Source organism: Aquarana catesbeiana, linkage group LG04 (assembly GCF_042186555.1).
Source record: "Aquarana catesbeiana isolate 2022-GZ linkage group LG04, ASM4218655v1, whole genome shotgun sequence".
In the NCBI taxonomy this organism is placed as follows: Eukaryota; Metazoa; Chordata; class Amphibia; order Anura; family Ranidae; genus Aquarana; species Aquarana catesbeiana.
Genome location: NC_133327.1, coordinates 8286512 through 8302549, shown reverse-complemented (window position 1 = coordinate 8302549; position 16038 = coordinate 8286512). Strand labels below are relative to the sequence as shown.

At 42.1% G+C, this 16038-nt stretch overlaps 1 protein-coding gene across 1 annotated transcript in view; it reads left to right on the top strand.

Annotated features, from left to right (window-relative positions):
- Positions 1–16038, top strand: part of LOC141139021 (uncharacterized) — a 128749-nt gene that overhangs the window by 111401 nt on the left and 1310 nt on the right. Inside the window, exons 5-6 of the mRNA XM_073624793.1 lie at positions 4882–5025; positions 11497–11640. Coding sequence (XP_073480894.1) covers positions 4882–5025; positions 11497–11640 — 288 coding nt within the window. The remainder of the gene's footprint in view (positions 1–4881; positions 5026–11496; positions 11641–16038) is intronic.

The following is a 16038-nucleotide window of genomic DNA, read 5'->3' as shown; positions in this document are numbered from 1 at the left end:
TAACACTAACGAGTCACATGACACCGGGGAGGGAAAATGGCTAATTGGGCCCAATTTGGACATTTTCACTTAGGGGTGTACTCACTTTTGTTGCCAGTGGTTTAGACATTAATGGCTGTGTGTTGAGTTATTTTGAAGGGACAGCAAATTTACACTGTTATACAAGCTGTACACTCACTACTTTACATTGTAGCAAAGAGTCATTTCTTTAGTGTTGTCACATGAAAAGATATAATAAGTTATTTACAAAAATGTGAGGGGTGTACTCACTTTTGTGAGATACTGTAACTAGAACCTTCAGAGCCCTGGTATAAGAAACCATAAAGGGCCGCCCTGACCCTCATCTGGGGCCCCCCACAGTGGTGGAATGCCAGGGCCCGGTCCCAAGTGCCATCTTTGCAACCCTGGTAGTTCCACCACTAGTGTTGATAGTTTTTTGGTTTTTGTTATTGTATTTATTTCTTTTACTATTTCCTTTTATTTATTTACAATTTTATTTTTGTATTTTTATAATTTTTTTAGGAGCCCTATTTGGAGGATTAGGTGAGATATCAGGGGTCTAAACAGACAGAGAATGGACACTCCATCTCTGCAGCCTCAGCTGCACAGAATACATACACAGGAATAGCTCTGTACAGAGCTCCCCGTCCATCCACAAACTGAAGCATAGTAAACACACCTTACTATGCCTCAGCTATGAATGAACAGAGTCAGTGATCGGTACGGATCACTGACTCTATTCATTAAGACAATGAAGGGGGCAGTAAATGACACATTTACCGGCCTCTACCCTGCTCTCCATCCTGACAGATCCCCCGCAGCAACAAGCATGACAAAGTTGGGGGGAACAGGCAGCGCTACAAGGGTTGAGTGGGAGGGTGTGTGTGGGGGGGTAGGGGGTATACAGGAGCCCGATCACAGCAAGAAGTGGATAGGAGGGGAAGCGGGGGCGGCATGTAGAGGAACCAATCCCTTTCATTTTCCTCCTGCAGCCTTTCAGTGGCTGCAGGAAGAAAATGGAGGGGATCGGTCGATCTATATGCCACCCCTCCTATCCCTGGAGCATGGGGCAGGGTCGCAATTGAGACCCCTACAGCCCCTGTATTTCAGTATAATTGAGTATTTTATGGTGTTCAGATATATAAACCTTAATAATGTTTTAGCTTGTAATTATTCTGTATATGTACATGGACAACTGTAGTTCCTCATACACATACATGCCGAGCCATACATGCCAAGCTTCAAGCTCTTATGTTCACAGAAGGTGCTTTACTGCTTAATGCAAGTCTACAGTGTTCTCCCAGAAACAAGGCGCTCCTCAAGGCGATGTAGCCTGTAAATAGATTTCTTGCAGTTGTCGTTCAGCAAGGATGCTTAGTGCTCTGTCTGGTACTAAGATGCCCACTTTGGAGCACCCTATGAGACCGTATAGGAATTAAAATCTAACACGCATTTGTTATATGCAATAATCATATCAGAAGTTGCCTTGGGACTGATTTTACAACAGAACTTTTGAGTACCAACTGGGAATGCATGACAGTATCTTTATAAATAGTGTCTGGCCCTGCTACAGTACAGGGCCGATGAGTCTTTGGTCTCATCTGAGTGTGGTGCCCACCATTGGACTTTATACTGTAAAGTACATAATTTATTATGTGTGCTGGGATAAGTAGCATATATCATGTGTCCTGGGGTTAGCAACCTTTTTTGGGCACAGACATAACCTGTCTGCTCCTGCAGAGTGAGGGCACAGGTCACACTTTATTGGGCACAGGTCACGCTGTATTGGGCACAGGTCACGCTGTATGTGGCACAGGTCGCGCTGCATTGACACTAGGGCAGCTGCGGGGGGGGGGGCTGTTTGCAGGGGGGCCCCATACAACATTTTGCTATGGGGCCCTGCTAATTCTAGTTACGCCCCTGCTTCAAGTTATTAATTTTTGGTATCATCCATCAGGCTAGGGGATCATCTGAGTACAGAGTTTCCTCATTTCTCGAAATCTACCCCTACAAAGTTCTAATGATCAGTTTTCTTTCATTTAGCGAGTTACACATCAATATAAATTTCACAGCACAAGAGTATATTTTGGCTGGTATGTGAACTTCTGTGTTTTTCGACAAAGATCCCAGTGTCCTTTAATTATAGCCATGCACATTTGATGTACTTTTATACCCATTATAGACCCCAAAATATTAAAGAAAATCATATTTTTGTAGCACCCCCCTAGCTAGGGGTGGTTGCTGGGCAAATTTAGTTTGGCTCCTCTGTAACCAGTGGAGCAGGGGTTGACTGCTCTAGCCTGCTAAGTGTCTCACAGGCTGCTGGTCTGATTGCTTCCCTCTGTATTCTAGAAGATTCTAGAATTATAGTGGGAGGAAGAATAGAGTAGGTAGCCTGAATATGTATGGGGATCCAGCCAATCCCTGGGGAGGTGTACCTAATAGGTGGCTGGAGAGCCTATTAATAGTCGGAGGCTGGCTGGCATTAATTGAGGCTCCTTTTTTTTACTGTAAGCACATCACACCGTAGACAAACTGATCTCAACCAGAGTTCCATAGAACCCTAGGGTTCAACCAGAGGTTTCTATGCATTCCTTGAGCTGTGACTAATTGACCTCTCATCTAATGGTGCTTGCATACTTCTGGGGCCAACACCACTTGGCAGAACCAGCAACATGGCACCAATAATCTTTTTGATCAGCCATTCTCAATTAGAGTTCCAAAGAAACTTAGGGTTCCTTCAAAGGTTGCTAGGGGTTCCTTGGGCTGTGGCTATTTGACCTCCCATCTAATGGTGCCTGCATACTTCCGGGGCCAACATCACTTGGTAGAACTAGTGGCATGGCACCAATCTTTTTGATCAACCATTCTCAAATAGAGTTCCATGGAAACTTAAGGTTTCTCCAGGGGTTGCTAAAGGTCCCCTGAACTGTGGCTGATGGCACCAAACCAACTATCTTTTTGAAAAGCTATTCTTAATCAGGGTTCCTCCAGAGGTTCATAAGGGGTTCCTTGAGCTGTGATCAATTGACTTCCCATCTGATGGTGCCTGCGTAGTTCCAGGGCAAATTCCATTTTTCAGAACTAGTGGCATGGCACCAATCTTTTTAGTTGACGATAAGGTTGGCATTCTTCTCACTGCCTACCAATATAAGTGATATTTCTCTCATTGAACCCTGGTGAACACATTTTAGCAGGGTTTCCCCAAGACCTGGAAACTATTTCAAGGGTTCCTCTAGGGCAGGGATATCCAATTAGCAGAGCTCCAGCTATTGCAAAACTACAAGTCCCATCATGCCTCTGGGTGTCATGCTTGTGGCTGTCAGAGTCTTGCTATGCCTCATGGTACTTGTAGCTCTGCAACAGCTGGAGGTCCACTAATTGCATATCCCTGCTCTAGGGTTAGAAGGTTGAGAAATGCTGGCTTAAATGATGTACATTCAAACACTATAGAGTACATCTCATAGCAAACCATAGTAAATTGAGTGTATACACTGATCAGCAATAACTTTATGACTGCCCACCATAACCCATCAAGGCATGGACTCCACTTAACCTTTGAAGGTGTGCTGAGTTACCTGGCACCAAGCCATCAGTAGCAGATCCCTTAAAACCTGTAAGGTAGGGCCTCCATGGATCAGATTTGTTTATCCAGCACATCCCACAGATGCTCGATTGGATTGAGATCTGGAGAATTTGGAGACCAAGTCAAAACCTCAAACTTGTGTTTCTCAAACCATTCTTGAATTCATCAGACCAGATCACATTCTTTCATTGTTCTGTGGTCCAGTTCTGATGCTCATGTACCCATTGTGGCATTTTTGGCTGTGGACACTGGTCAGCATGGGCATTTTGATCAGTCTGGGACTACGCAGACCCATACACAACAAACTACAATGCTCTGTGTGTTCGAACACCTTTCTATCAAAACCAGCTTTAACTTTCTCAGCAATTTGAGCTACAGTAGCTCTTCTATTGGTTTGGACTACATGTGCCAGCTTTGGCTGCCCATGACCATGTTGCCAGTTCACTGGATTTTCTTCCATGGACCACTTTTGGTAGGTCCTGACCACTGCAGACTAGGAACATCCCACAAATAATTGTGAATGGTGGTGGAAACCTCCAAGGGCAATCCAAGTATTAATACAATCCAATCTTATTCAAACATATATACTGTGCAATCTTGATACACATCATACTATATGAATAGTGGTGGAAACCTCCAATCAATTACAAATGTGTTATGCGAATATCCAACCTATCCAACTCAAAGGGACTTTATAAGTTGGATATTAGCACAACACATTTTGGAATGTATTGGAAGTTTCCAACACTATTCATATAGTATTAGGTGTATCAAGATAGTACAGTGTATATGTTTAAATAACACTGTGATCTAATTGGGGGGAGGGGGTCTCTAAGGAGGGGCACTGATATAAAGGAACTCTTATCTAAAGGGGGAGGGTGTCTAAGGGGGGAGCACTGATATAAGGGGACTGTGATCTAATGGGGGTCTCTATGGGGGGGCTGTGTTGTGTAAGGCGTGACACTGACCCCTATATTATGAAGGGTTGGGGGTCTTCATGGTTTCTTGCTCCAGGGCCCTGAAGGTTCTAGTTATGCCTCTGATCTGTATCCTGGTTTCATCACGTGGGGAGAAAAAAAAATACAGAGCATGCCACCACTGACCTCTTGCTGAAAATGATAGCTACCTGCCTGTCTCTGCCATTGATACTGTCTGAGCTATCAACAGACTGAAGGCAGACAGGCAGTGTTTTGTTTTTTTACTAGAGCTATGGCAGCCTTCATATTCTTGTAGTTTCCTGTAGATCTGGAAATCCTGGGGTAAGGTATTTAATCTGTCTGTGTTTTGTATTGCAGTAAAACCTGGATCATGCCCAATTCCTCTTACAAGATGTGCTTTTCCCCCACCGCCACCGGATTGTAAAAGTGACAGTGAATGTCTTGGAAATAAGAAGTGCTGCACCCCATGGTGCAAGAAGGAGTGTACCGATCCAGTGCTATGTAAGTTACAGCTGCCAATCAATCTCCAATCAACACCATAGGGGTGGGAGGTCTATCGGTCTATCTATCTATCTATCTATCTATCTATCTATCTATCTATCTATCTATCTATCTATCTATCTATCTATCTATCTATCTGTTTTTTTTTTTTTTTTTACAGAGAGGTCAATAGGGATTTAGAAAAGAAAATGACACAAGCTTTTGCCCAGCTGTGACATTCTCCCCTCCAGCTCCATCTAGTGACCACAATGGGGCATTTTCCTGAAATACCTCAATCTGGAAAATACTGCATTGTGGCCACTCGATAGAGCTGACAATCATAGGGAAATGAAGGTATTGGGCAAAATAGGTGGACAATTCGTGACAGCTTGGCGAGTGCTCATGATTTCCATTCCAGCATATTTTTTTAATAAACCTCTAAGAGTCAGATGGCATACAGCCTAAAAGAATAGGTTAATGTTTCAGCATTTTCACCTTTTCAAAAAGACAAAAGGTATAAAGGTATAATGCTGAGCTTTCTAAACATGGCGAGCTAAGAGCACTATATACTCATTAGACATGTGCAATTAGTTTAGTTCCAAATTCGTCTTTTAACAAATTTAGACAAATTTGTTAATTCTGAAATATTCAGAAATTCAAAATTTCGGAAATTCGAAATTTCGGGAATTTGGAAATTCAAAATTTGAAAATCCTAAAATTCGGAAATCCAAAAATAAGAATGAAAATCCGAAAATTCAAAAAGAACCAAAATCCAAAAATAAGAACGAAAATTCAAAAACCCCAAAAATGTGAAAATCTGAAATAATAACTAACTAATAATAACTTAACTATTGCTAACTATTAAATTATAGGTATTGGGATTTCCTTTCAAATTTGGCTGTTGAACGTAACGAATACAAATTTACCCAAAGTTTCAAATTATCCGAAATAACAAATGTCGTATCTAAACGAATGGAACGTTACAAATTAATATTAAATGACAATAATAATAAAAACATATCATTATTTAATATTATTTTATTCCGTTCCATTTGTTTAGATGTGGCATTCGTTATTTCAGATAATTCGTAACTTCAGATAAATTTGAATTCGTTACGTTCACTAACAGCCAAGTTTGAAAGAAAATTCCAATACCTACAGTATTTAATATTTAATTATCGTTAGTTATTTCAAAATTTTTGGATTTTCAAGTTTTCGGATTTTCGAATTTGCAATTTTTTGAATTTACGAAATCCCGAATTTTCAAATTTACGAATTTTCTAATTTCCAAAAAAAAATAACGAATGAAACGAAAACAAACAAATTTTTCAGCAGTGCACATGTCTAATACTCATAAAACAACAATCATCAACAACTATCGCCGCTGAGCAAACACCTCCTGTTCTCTCAAGAACCTAGAGAGATTGGCGATCCCTATTCTGGTTAATTGCTGGAATCTTTCTATATGTTTTGAGGGCTAATAATGTTGTTGAGAATATTGCTAGTTGTCCTAGTTTACCCCTTTCTTGTTTCTGTTATGCCACGTTGTGTGAATGAAGGTGGCAATTACTTCTCTGAGCTGGTCCCTCAGACAACTCCACTTGCAAATAACAGCTTTTGAAAAACTTTTTAGCATGGAGTTAGTGATTTTTTTATGTTTTTATTTTATCTAATGGCATCAGTCTAAAACTCTAAACAATATTGCCTTTAACTCTAGATTGGGAGAATCTGGTTGGATCCATCAGGTTAGCAGGGTTTTCTCCATCCCCAATAAACAAATGATTTCCTATCTAGTCAGGTCTCTACACGCTCCGTAACGTGATGCATCAGACAAATGGATGGACATAGTGGCCTTGTGAACCCAGTTCATTTATTCATGTAGGTAATAGTGCCCTGCCAGCGGGCTTCCATAATTGGGCATTTCCATCTCTGGTTTAAGGTTAGGCCGTTCTATAACATTTAGTAATGAGAACTATGAGAACCTTGTGTTGTCTTCAATTCCACTAAACAGTGGCAGAGCCTAGCACTCTCACAATATACTGTATACTGTGAGGCACTGGCTGGAAGGATTGTATTCCTCATCCTTCATCCTTCCTATCCCCCATAAGTTTGACCCAGTGTGGCATAAAGGATAATTAGTACCCCCTAAGCATACATTTCTCTAGTAATGTGTACCTGACAAAGTAGTCCAGCAGCACAGTCACATTATGTTCCACATGCTGGTGCAGGGCAAAGGTGGCCTTCAGAGCAAATAACGGTGGCTGGTGCCAGCCATTGTGGTGTGGCACAGGACATACATTTAGGAAAGGGGAAAGATTCCATGAGATGTAATGGGAGTAGCTGCAAAACCAGCAGTTTTCTAAGCTGGCATTAAGAGACTAGGCATGAGGGTGATTTGAGGACATTTGTCTTTGATCAGCTGTAGAAGAGGCACTACCTTGGAAAAGAAGCTGGTGCAGATGGCAGGGTTGGGTCAAGAAAATTCGGACAAGGTTAAAGGTTTTGCTTGACCCTCTTCAATGTGGCCTACATGACCCTCTGCTCTGTTTGATGGGACATATCCATGTGAGACTTTCCTCTTTATCACTGGAGCCCACAGAAAATGCAGCAGATAATGTTTTGAAGAGGCGAAATGCAGGCATGCAGGATTCGCCTTGAACCCATTGTAGAAGCAAGGGCTGGGACAAGGGGTGGGCAGGAGGGGCACTGTGGTATCATATGAGGTGGGGGGGCACCACAAAGATTGTTGAGTAGGTAATTTGTGTAGGAATAGAAAATTTTGGGGGTGGCAGGGGGTAAGTATTGTTCTAGGAGGGGACATTGGGAGGGGTGCTAAGAGTGGTGATTTAGGGAGATTTGTGTTGAGAGGGGGGGGAAGAAGATTTGTGCTAGGAGGAGGGATTTTGGGGGAATTTGTGCTGGGTAGGTGGATTTCAAGTGGGGGGGGGGAGATGAGTTCTGAGAAGGAGCATTTTAGGAGTAGCGGATTTGTACTAGGAGGGGTATTATTTTTGGGGGGTGGGGCATTTGAGCTGGAGGGATTTGGGGGATGGGGGGGGCAAAGATTTGTGCTGGGAGGGGGAATTTAAGCAGGGGGGCAGGTTTCTACTGGGAGGAGGGAAACTGTATGGTTTGGGGGTAGGCATGCAGATTAGTGCTGTGTTTATTTTGTGGGGGGATTTTTGCTGACATGTAATGCTCATACAGTACATCCTGGAAAAGGGGGCACAGTTTGGTATGTTCGCCCTGGGCTCTAGATAACTTGCCCCAGCACTGGTAGAGGCTAATTCAAATCTCACCCCTATTCAGAAGTCCAAATCTTGTGGTTTCCTGGAAAAGTCCTCCTGCATTAGAGACTGAATTTCGCAGGTCTTGTTTGTCGGGTAAAATTCACACTTATGAAATCTCTAATTAGTAGATCTAGCATAACCTGTATCTGATGTTACAATCCAACCTGTAAAATTATAACATTCAATTTTCTACTCTGCTGTGATGAGCTTCAAGTTATTAAAAATTGATATCATCCATCAGGCTAGGGGATCACCTGAGTACAGAGTTGCCTAATTTCTCGAAATATACCCCTACAAAGTTCTAATGATCAGTTTTCTTTCATTTAGGGAGTTACACATCAATATAAATTTCACAGCACAAGAGTGTGATATTTTGGCTGGTATGTGAACTTCAGTGTTTTTCGACAAAGATCCCAGTATCCTTTAATTATAGCCATGCACATTTGATGTAGTTTCATACCCATTATAGACCCCAAAATATTAGAGAAAATCATATTTTTTAGGCACCCCCCTAGCTAGTTTAGGTTGCTCGGCAAATTTAGTTTTTGCTCCCCTGTAACCAGTGGAGCAGGGGTTGACTGCTCTAGCCTGCTCAGTGTCTCACAGGCTGCTGGTCTGATTGCTTCCCTCTGTATTCTAGAAGATTCTAGAATTATAGTGGGAGGAAGAATATAGGAGGTAGCCTGAATATGTATGGGGATCCAGCCAATCCCTGGGGAGGTGTACCTAATAGGTGGCTGGAGCGCCTATTAATAGTCAGAGGCTGGCTGGCATTAATTGAGGCTCCTTTTTTTACTGTAAGCACATCACACCTTAGACAAACTGATCTCAACCAGAGTTCCATAGAACCCTAGGGTTCAACCAGAGGTTTCTATGCATTCCTTGAGCTGTGACTAATTGACCTCTCGTCTAATGGTGCTTGCATAATTCTGGGGCCAACACCACTTGGCAGAACCAGCAATATGGCACCAATAATCTTTTTGATCAGCCATTCTCAATTAGAGTTCCAAAGAAACCTAGGGTTCCTTTAAAGGTTGCTAGGGGTTCCTTGGGCTGTGGCTATTTGACCTCCCATCTGATGGTGCCTGCATACTTCCGGGGCCAACATCACTTGGTAGAACTAGTGGCATGGCACCAATCTTTTTGATCAACCATTCTCAAATAGAGTTCCATTGAAACTTAAGGTTTCTCCAGGGGTTGCTAAAGGTCCCCTGAACTGCGGCTGATGGCACCAAACCAATTATCTTTTTGAAAAGCTATTCTTAATCAGGGTTCCTCCAGAGATTCGTAAGGGGTTCCTTGAGCTGTGATCAATTGACTTCCCATCTGATGGTGCCTGCGTAGTTCCAGGGCAAATTCCACTTTTCAGAACTAGTGGCATGGCACCAATCTTTTTAGTTGACGATAAGGGTGGCATTCTTCTCGCTGCCTACCAATATAAGTGATATTTCTCTCATTGATGCCTGATGAACACATTTTAGCAGGGGTTCCCCAAGACCTGGAAACTATTTCAAGGGTTCTTCTAGGGCAGGGATATCCAATTAGCAGACCTCCAGCTGTTGCAAAACTACAAGTCCCATCATGCCTCTGGGTGTCATGCTTGTGGCTGTCAGAGTCTTGCTATGCCTCATGGTACTTGTAGTTCTGCAACAGCTGGAGGTCCACTAATTGCATATCCCTGCTCTAGGGTTAGAAGGTTGAGAAATGCTGGCTTAAATGATGTACATTTAAACACTATAGAGTACATCTCATAGCAAACCATAGTAAATTGAGTGTATACACTGATCAGCAATAACTTTATGACTGCCCACCATAACCCATCAAGGCATGGACTCCACTTAACCTTTGAAGGTGTGCTGAGTTACCTGGCAACAAGCCATCAGTAGCAGATCCCTTAAAACCTGTAAGGTGCGAGGTAGGGTCTCCATGGATCAGATTTGTTTATCCAGCACATCCCACAGATGCTCGATTGGATTGAGATCTGGAGAATTTGGAGGCCAAGTCAAAACCTCAAACTTGTGTTCCTCAAACCATTCTTGAATTCATCAGACCAGATCACATTCTTTCATTGTTCTGTGGTCCAGTTCTGATGCTCATGTACCCATTGTAGGCATTTTTGGCTGTGGACACTGGTCAGCATGGGCATTCTGATCAGTCTGGGACTACGCAGACCCATACACAACAAACTACAATGCTCTGTGTGTTCGGACACCTTTCTATCAAAACCAGCTTTAACTTTCTCAGCAATTTGAGCTACAGTAGCTCTTCTATTGGTTTGGACTACATGGGCCAGCTTTGGCTGCCCATGACCTTGTTGTCAGTTCACTGGATTTTCTTCCATGGACCACTTTTGGTAGATCCTGACCACTGCAGACTAGGAACATCCCACAAATAATTGTAAATGATGGTGGAAACCTCCAAGAGCAATCCAAGTATTAATACACTCCAATCTTATTCAAACATATATACTGTGTTATCTTGATACACATCATACTATATGAATAGTGGTGGAAACCTCCAATCAATTACAAATGTGTTATGCTAATATCCAACCTATCCAACTCAAAAGGACTTTATAAGTTGGATATTAGCACAACACATTTTGGAATGGATTGGAAGTTTCCAACACTATTCATATAGTATTATGTGTATCAAGATAGTACAGTGTATATGTTTGAGTAACACTGATCTAATTGGGGGGAGGGGGTCTCTAAGGAGATTCACTGATATAAAGGAACTCTTATCTAAAAGGGGAGGGTGTCTAAGGGGGGAGCACTGATATAAGGGGACTGTGATCTAATGGGGGTCTCTATGGGGGGGGGCTGTGTTGTGTAAGGCGTGATACTGACCCCTATATTATGAAGGGGTGGGGGGCTGGGAGGGAAGCGCCCCAATGGGGGTCTTCATGGTTTCTTGCTCCAGGGCCCTGAAGGTTCTAGTTATGCCGCTGATCTGTATCCTGGTTTCATCACGTGGGGAGAAAAAAAATACAGAGCATGCCACCACTAACCTCTTGCTGAAAATGATAGCTACCTGCCTGTCTCTGCCATTGATACTGTCTGAGCTATCAACAGACTGAAGGCAGACAGGCAGTGTTTTGTTTTTTTACTAGAGCTATGGCAGCCTTCATATTCTTGTAGTTTCCTGTAGATCTGGAAATCCTGGGGTAAGGTATTTAATCTGGCTGTGTTTTGTATTGCAGTAAAACCTGGATCATGCCCAATTCCTGTTACAAGATGTGCTTTTCCCCCACCGCCACCAGATTGTGAAAGTGACAGTGAATGTCTTGGAAATAAGAAGTGCTGCACCCCATGGTGCAAGAAGGAGTGTACCGATCCCGTGCTATGTAAGTTACAGCTGCCAATCAATCTCCAATCAACACCATAGGTGTGGGAGGTCTATCTATCTATCTATCTATCTATCTATCTATCTATCTATCTATCTATCTATCTATCTAGTTGTTATGCAGTTTTTTTACAGAGAGGTCAATAGGGATTTAGAAAAGAAAATGACACAAGCTTTTGCCCAGCTGTCACAAATTCTTCCCTCCAGCTCCATCTAGTGACCACAATGGGGCATTTTCCTGAAATACCTCAATCTGGAAAATACTGCATTGTGGCCACTAGATTGAGCTGGCAATCATAGGGAAATGAAGGTATTGGGCAAAATAGGTGGACAATTTGTGACAGCTTGGCGAGTGCTCATGATTTCCATTCCAGCATATTTTTTAATAAACCTCTAATGCCGCGTACACACGGTCGGACTTTTCGTCTACAAAAGTCCAACGGACGCCGACGGACTAAAGCTGGCTGGTAATCCGATCGTGTGTGGGCTTCTCCGGACTTTCAGCAGACTTTTTCAGCCTCAAATCCGACGGACTTTAGATTTGAAACATGCTTCAAATCTTTACGTCGTAACTACGACGGACCCCGAAATCCGCTCGTCTGTGTGCTAGTCCGACGGACAAAAACCCATGCTAGGGCAGCTATTGGCTACTGGCTATGAACTTCCTTATTTTAGTCCGGTGTACGTCATCACGTACGAATCCGTCGGACTTTTGTGTGGTCGTGTGTAGGCAAGTCCGTTCGTTAGAAAGTCTGCTGCAAGTCCGCCGAAAGTCCGCAGGAAGTCTGTCGGACAGGCTGTCGGACTTTTGTAGACGAAAAGTCCGACCGTGTGTACGCGGCATAAGAGTCAGATGGCATACAGCCTAAAAGAATAGGTTAATGTTTCAGCATTTTCACCTTTTCAAAAAGACAAAAGGTATAAAGGTGTAATGGTGAGCTTTCTAAACATGGCGAGCTAAGAGCACTATATACTCATTAGACATGTGCAATTAGTTTAGTTCCAAATTCGTCTTTTAACAAATTTAGACAAATTCGTTAATTCTGAAATATTCAGAAATTCAAAATTTCGGAAATTCGAAATGTGGAAATTTCGGAAATTTGGAAATTCGAAATTCGAAAATCCAAAAATTTGAAAATCTGAAATAACTAACTAATAATAACTTAACTATTGCTAACTATTAAATTATAGGTATTGGAATTTCCTTTCAAATTTGGCTGTTGAACGTAACGGATACAAATTTATCCGAAGTTTCAAGTTATCCGAAATAACGAATGCCGTATCTAAACGAATGGAATGTTACAAATTAATAATAAAAACGTATAATTATTTAATAATATTTTATTCCGTTCCATTTGTTTAGATGCGGCATTCGTTATTTCAGATAATTCGTAACTTCAGATAAATTTGAATTCGTTACGTTCACTAACAGCCAAATTTGAAAGGAAATTCCAATACCTACAGTATAATTTAATATTTAATTATCGTTAGTTATTATTTCAACATTTTTGGATTTTCAAATTTTCGGATTTTCGAGTTTCCGAATTTTCGAATTTACAAAATCCTGAATTTTCAAATTTACGAATTTTCTAATTTCCAAAAAAAAAAATAACGAATGAAATGAAAACAAACAAATTTTTCAGCAGTGCACATGTCTAATACTCATAAAACAACAATCATCAACAACTATCGCCGCTGAGCAAACACCTCCTGTTATCTCAAGAACCTAGAGAGGTTGGCGATCGCTATTCTGGTTAATTGCTGGAATCTTTCTATGTTTTGAGGGCTAATAAAGTTGTTGAGAACATTGCTAGTTGTCCTAGTTTACCCCTTTGTTGTTTCTGTTATGCCACGTTGTGTGAATGAAGGTGGCAATTACTTCTCTGAGCTGGTCCCTCAGACAACTCCACTTGCAAATAACAGCTTTTGAAAAACATTTTAGCATGGAGTTAGTGATTTCTTATGTTTTTATTTTATCTAATGGCATCAGTCTAAAACTCTAAACAATATTGCCTTCAACTCTAGATTGGGAGAATCTGGTTGGATCCATCAGGTTAGCATGGTTTTCTCCATCCCCAATAAACGAATGATTTCCTATCTAGTCAGGTCTCTACATGCTCCGTAACGTGATGCATCAGACAAATGGATGGACATAGCGGCCTTGTGAACCCAGTTCATTTATTCATGTAGGAAATAGTGCCCTGCCAGCGGGCTTCCATAATTGAGCATTTCCATCACTGGTTTAAGGTTAGGCCTTTCTATAACATTTAGGACAAGAGGAGAACCTTGTGGGTAAGGAAATTTAGGGAGGGCTTTAAAGGCGGAAGCGGAAGCGGATCTACCTCCAAGCTTTAGTTGCTGTATCGGTGCACATCCAACCTTGTTGAATGCAGAGCTTGGCATGTGTTGGTTCCAACTTTAAAAATATTTTGCCAAAAAAGTTGGCCAATAGCAGAGGGTCTGTGTAGGAAGCCTCCCGTAGGATCTGGTAAAATCAAAACAATTCATGTTTTTCTGAGGGTTTCCCTAGTATCAGTGCCAGGCTTGGTTGTGATTGTGCTGTACGGTTGAAGCAAGTAACAAAATTCAAATGTGTGCATATTGTAAAAAGTGTGATCTGGGGGATGCCATTGCTGTGTTGGAGCATACAGAATGGCAGCAATGAACCATATGGGTCCAAACACTTTGGGGGTTAACTATATCCCTTTGATACCAAAGACTAAAAGCTGGAGACTGGAATCCTTGAGGAAAGACAGTAGAGGATGTTAAGGGCAATAACAGAAACAATGGCATGGGATTTTCAATCTTTCCCCACTCCTTCCAGGTCTCATAGGAGCATATTATGTTTAATGTGAGTAGGAAGAGCATCAAGAGGTGTGTGTAATAATCCCAAAATGGACCATGGCCCCACCATCTATGACTCAGGAACCATGTTGGTGTAGTTAGAATTGATGTTAGTCCAATCTTCTTCATGCTGTGTCAGGCTGGCTAGGGTATATAAGTTGAGGTTGGGTAAATTGGCCCCGAAGTATATTTTGGGAAGGTTGTCATTTTTCCAATGCAATTCTGGGCCTCCTGTGTTTCAATATAACAACTTGTAAGCACCCCCTACTGACCAAAGGTCATTACCCCGACTAGGGTCCTTACCCAAAGTACTTAAATTTAATATAATACTTGGCCAAGCTGCAAAGCAGGTATCTTAATTGCATGTCAGGAGGGAAAATGTAGAGCTTGTGTCCTCCCACCAGCAATCAGTTACAAGCACAGGTTACACAATACACTTTACTCTAGGGAAAAGACAGAAGCCAAACTTTTACCATGAGTATTTGCAAGATCTTGCTATGCTCATGGATACAGGCTGGGTCATTAGGTAGGGTGCTGGGCTGCAGCTGAGGGCCAGTAACAGTAGCCCAGCCGCCCATGAGAGATGCATTTAGAACCACACAATTCACCTCTCCATCAGGACCCACCGCCATTAGGTCACTAGTGTTCTTGCCCTAAGCTGGCTGCATTGCCCCAGTCAAGCATCAATTATAGTACTATAAGCCATGCTGCAGCCCATGTCCGTTACTCTGGAGAACACAGAATGAGGCAAAAAAAGTGGAGGCAATAACTTTAGTTGACTTCCAAGTAATGGGAAGAACAATTCCAAATGATGGCGCTAATATAATGCCATGCTTCATAGACTATCCCTAGGCTGCTATAGCCTACAAATTGGTCTCTGATCCACAAATGTACCCGTAAAAATGTCTAAAGATCTCATCTATTTTGTATCTGGCCGCCTTCACTAAGAAGGGGGGGGGGGTTTTGTCAAACTTTCCAAGACATTACAGTACATTGGTATCATATTGAGTTAACCAGTGATCACAGACCTGTCACTTCTAAAGCTAGTTCTGTTTGAATTGATTTTTGAATTCAGTTTACTGTCACATCACAGGACAATATTCCAAAGATCAAGGAATGAACTTTTCTTTTTGGATGTACATAAGCCATAAGCCAATAGTTTCCTACTTGTGTATGGCATTACAATCTGCATAATCATCTGAAGCCAGGCATGATGGTAATGACCATGTAGTCAGGAGTTTCATTGTTCCCATGTCCTCAAGAGTTATCACCATAGGTGGGTGGTCTGAGACAGCTATACTTTCAGTGGAAGCCTCCTTGGGTAGCAGATTCGCTAACACTATAAAAGTGTCCATACCTGATCTACAGATGCTTACCCTACAATCAACTACTACCCAGAGAAGGGAGTCAGAGAGTCCCCCCTCCCCATTACACCCCACCCTACTCCTTTCCTCTTCTTCTCCTTACCCCCATTTCAATCCCTCCCCCCCTCCCCTGCATACCCCATCCTTCCCCATATCCCACTTATATTTCCACAGATAACACCCAATCACCA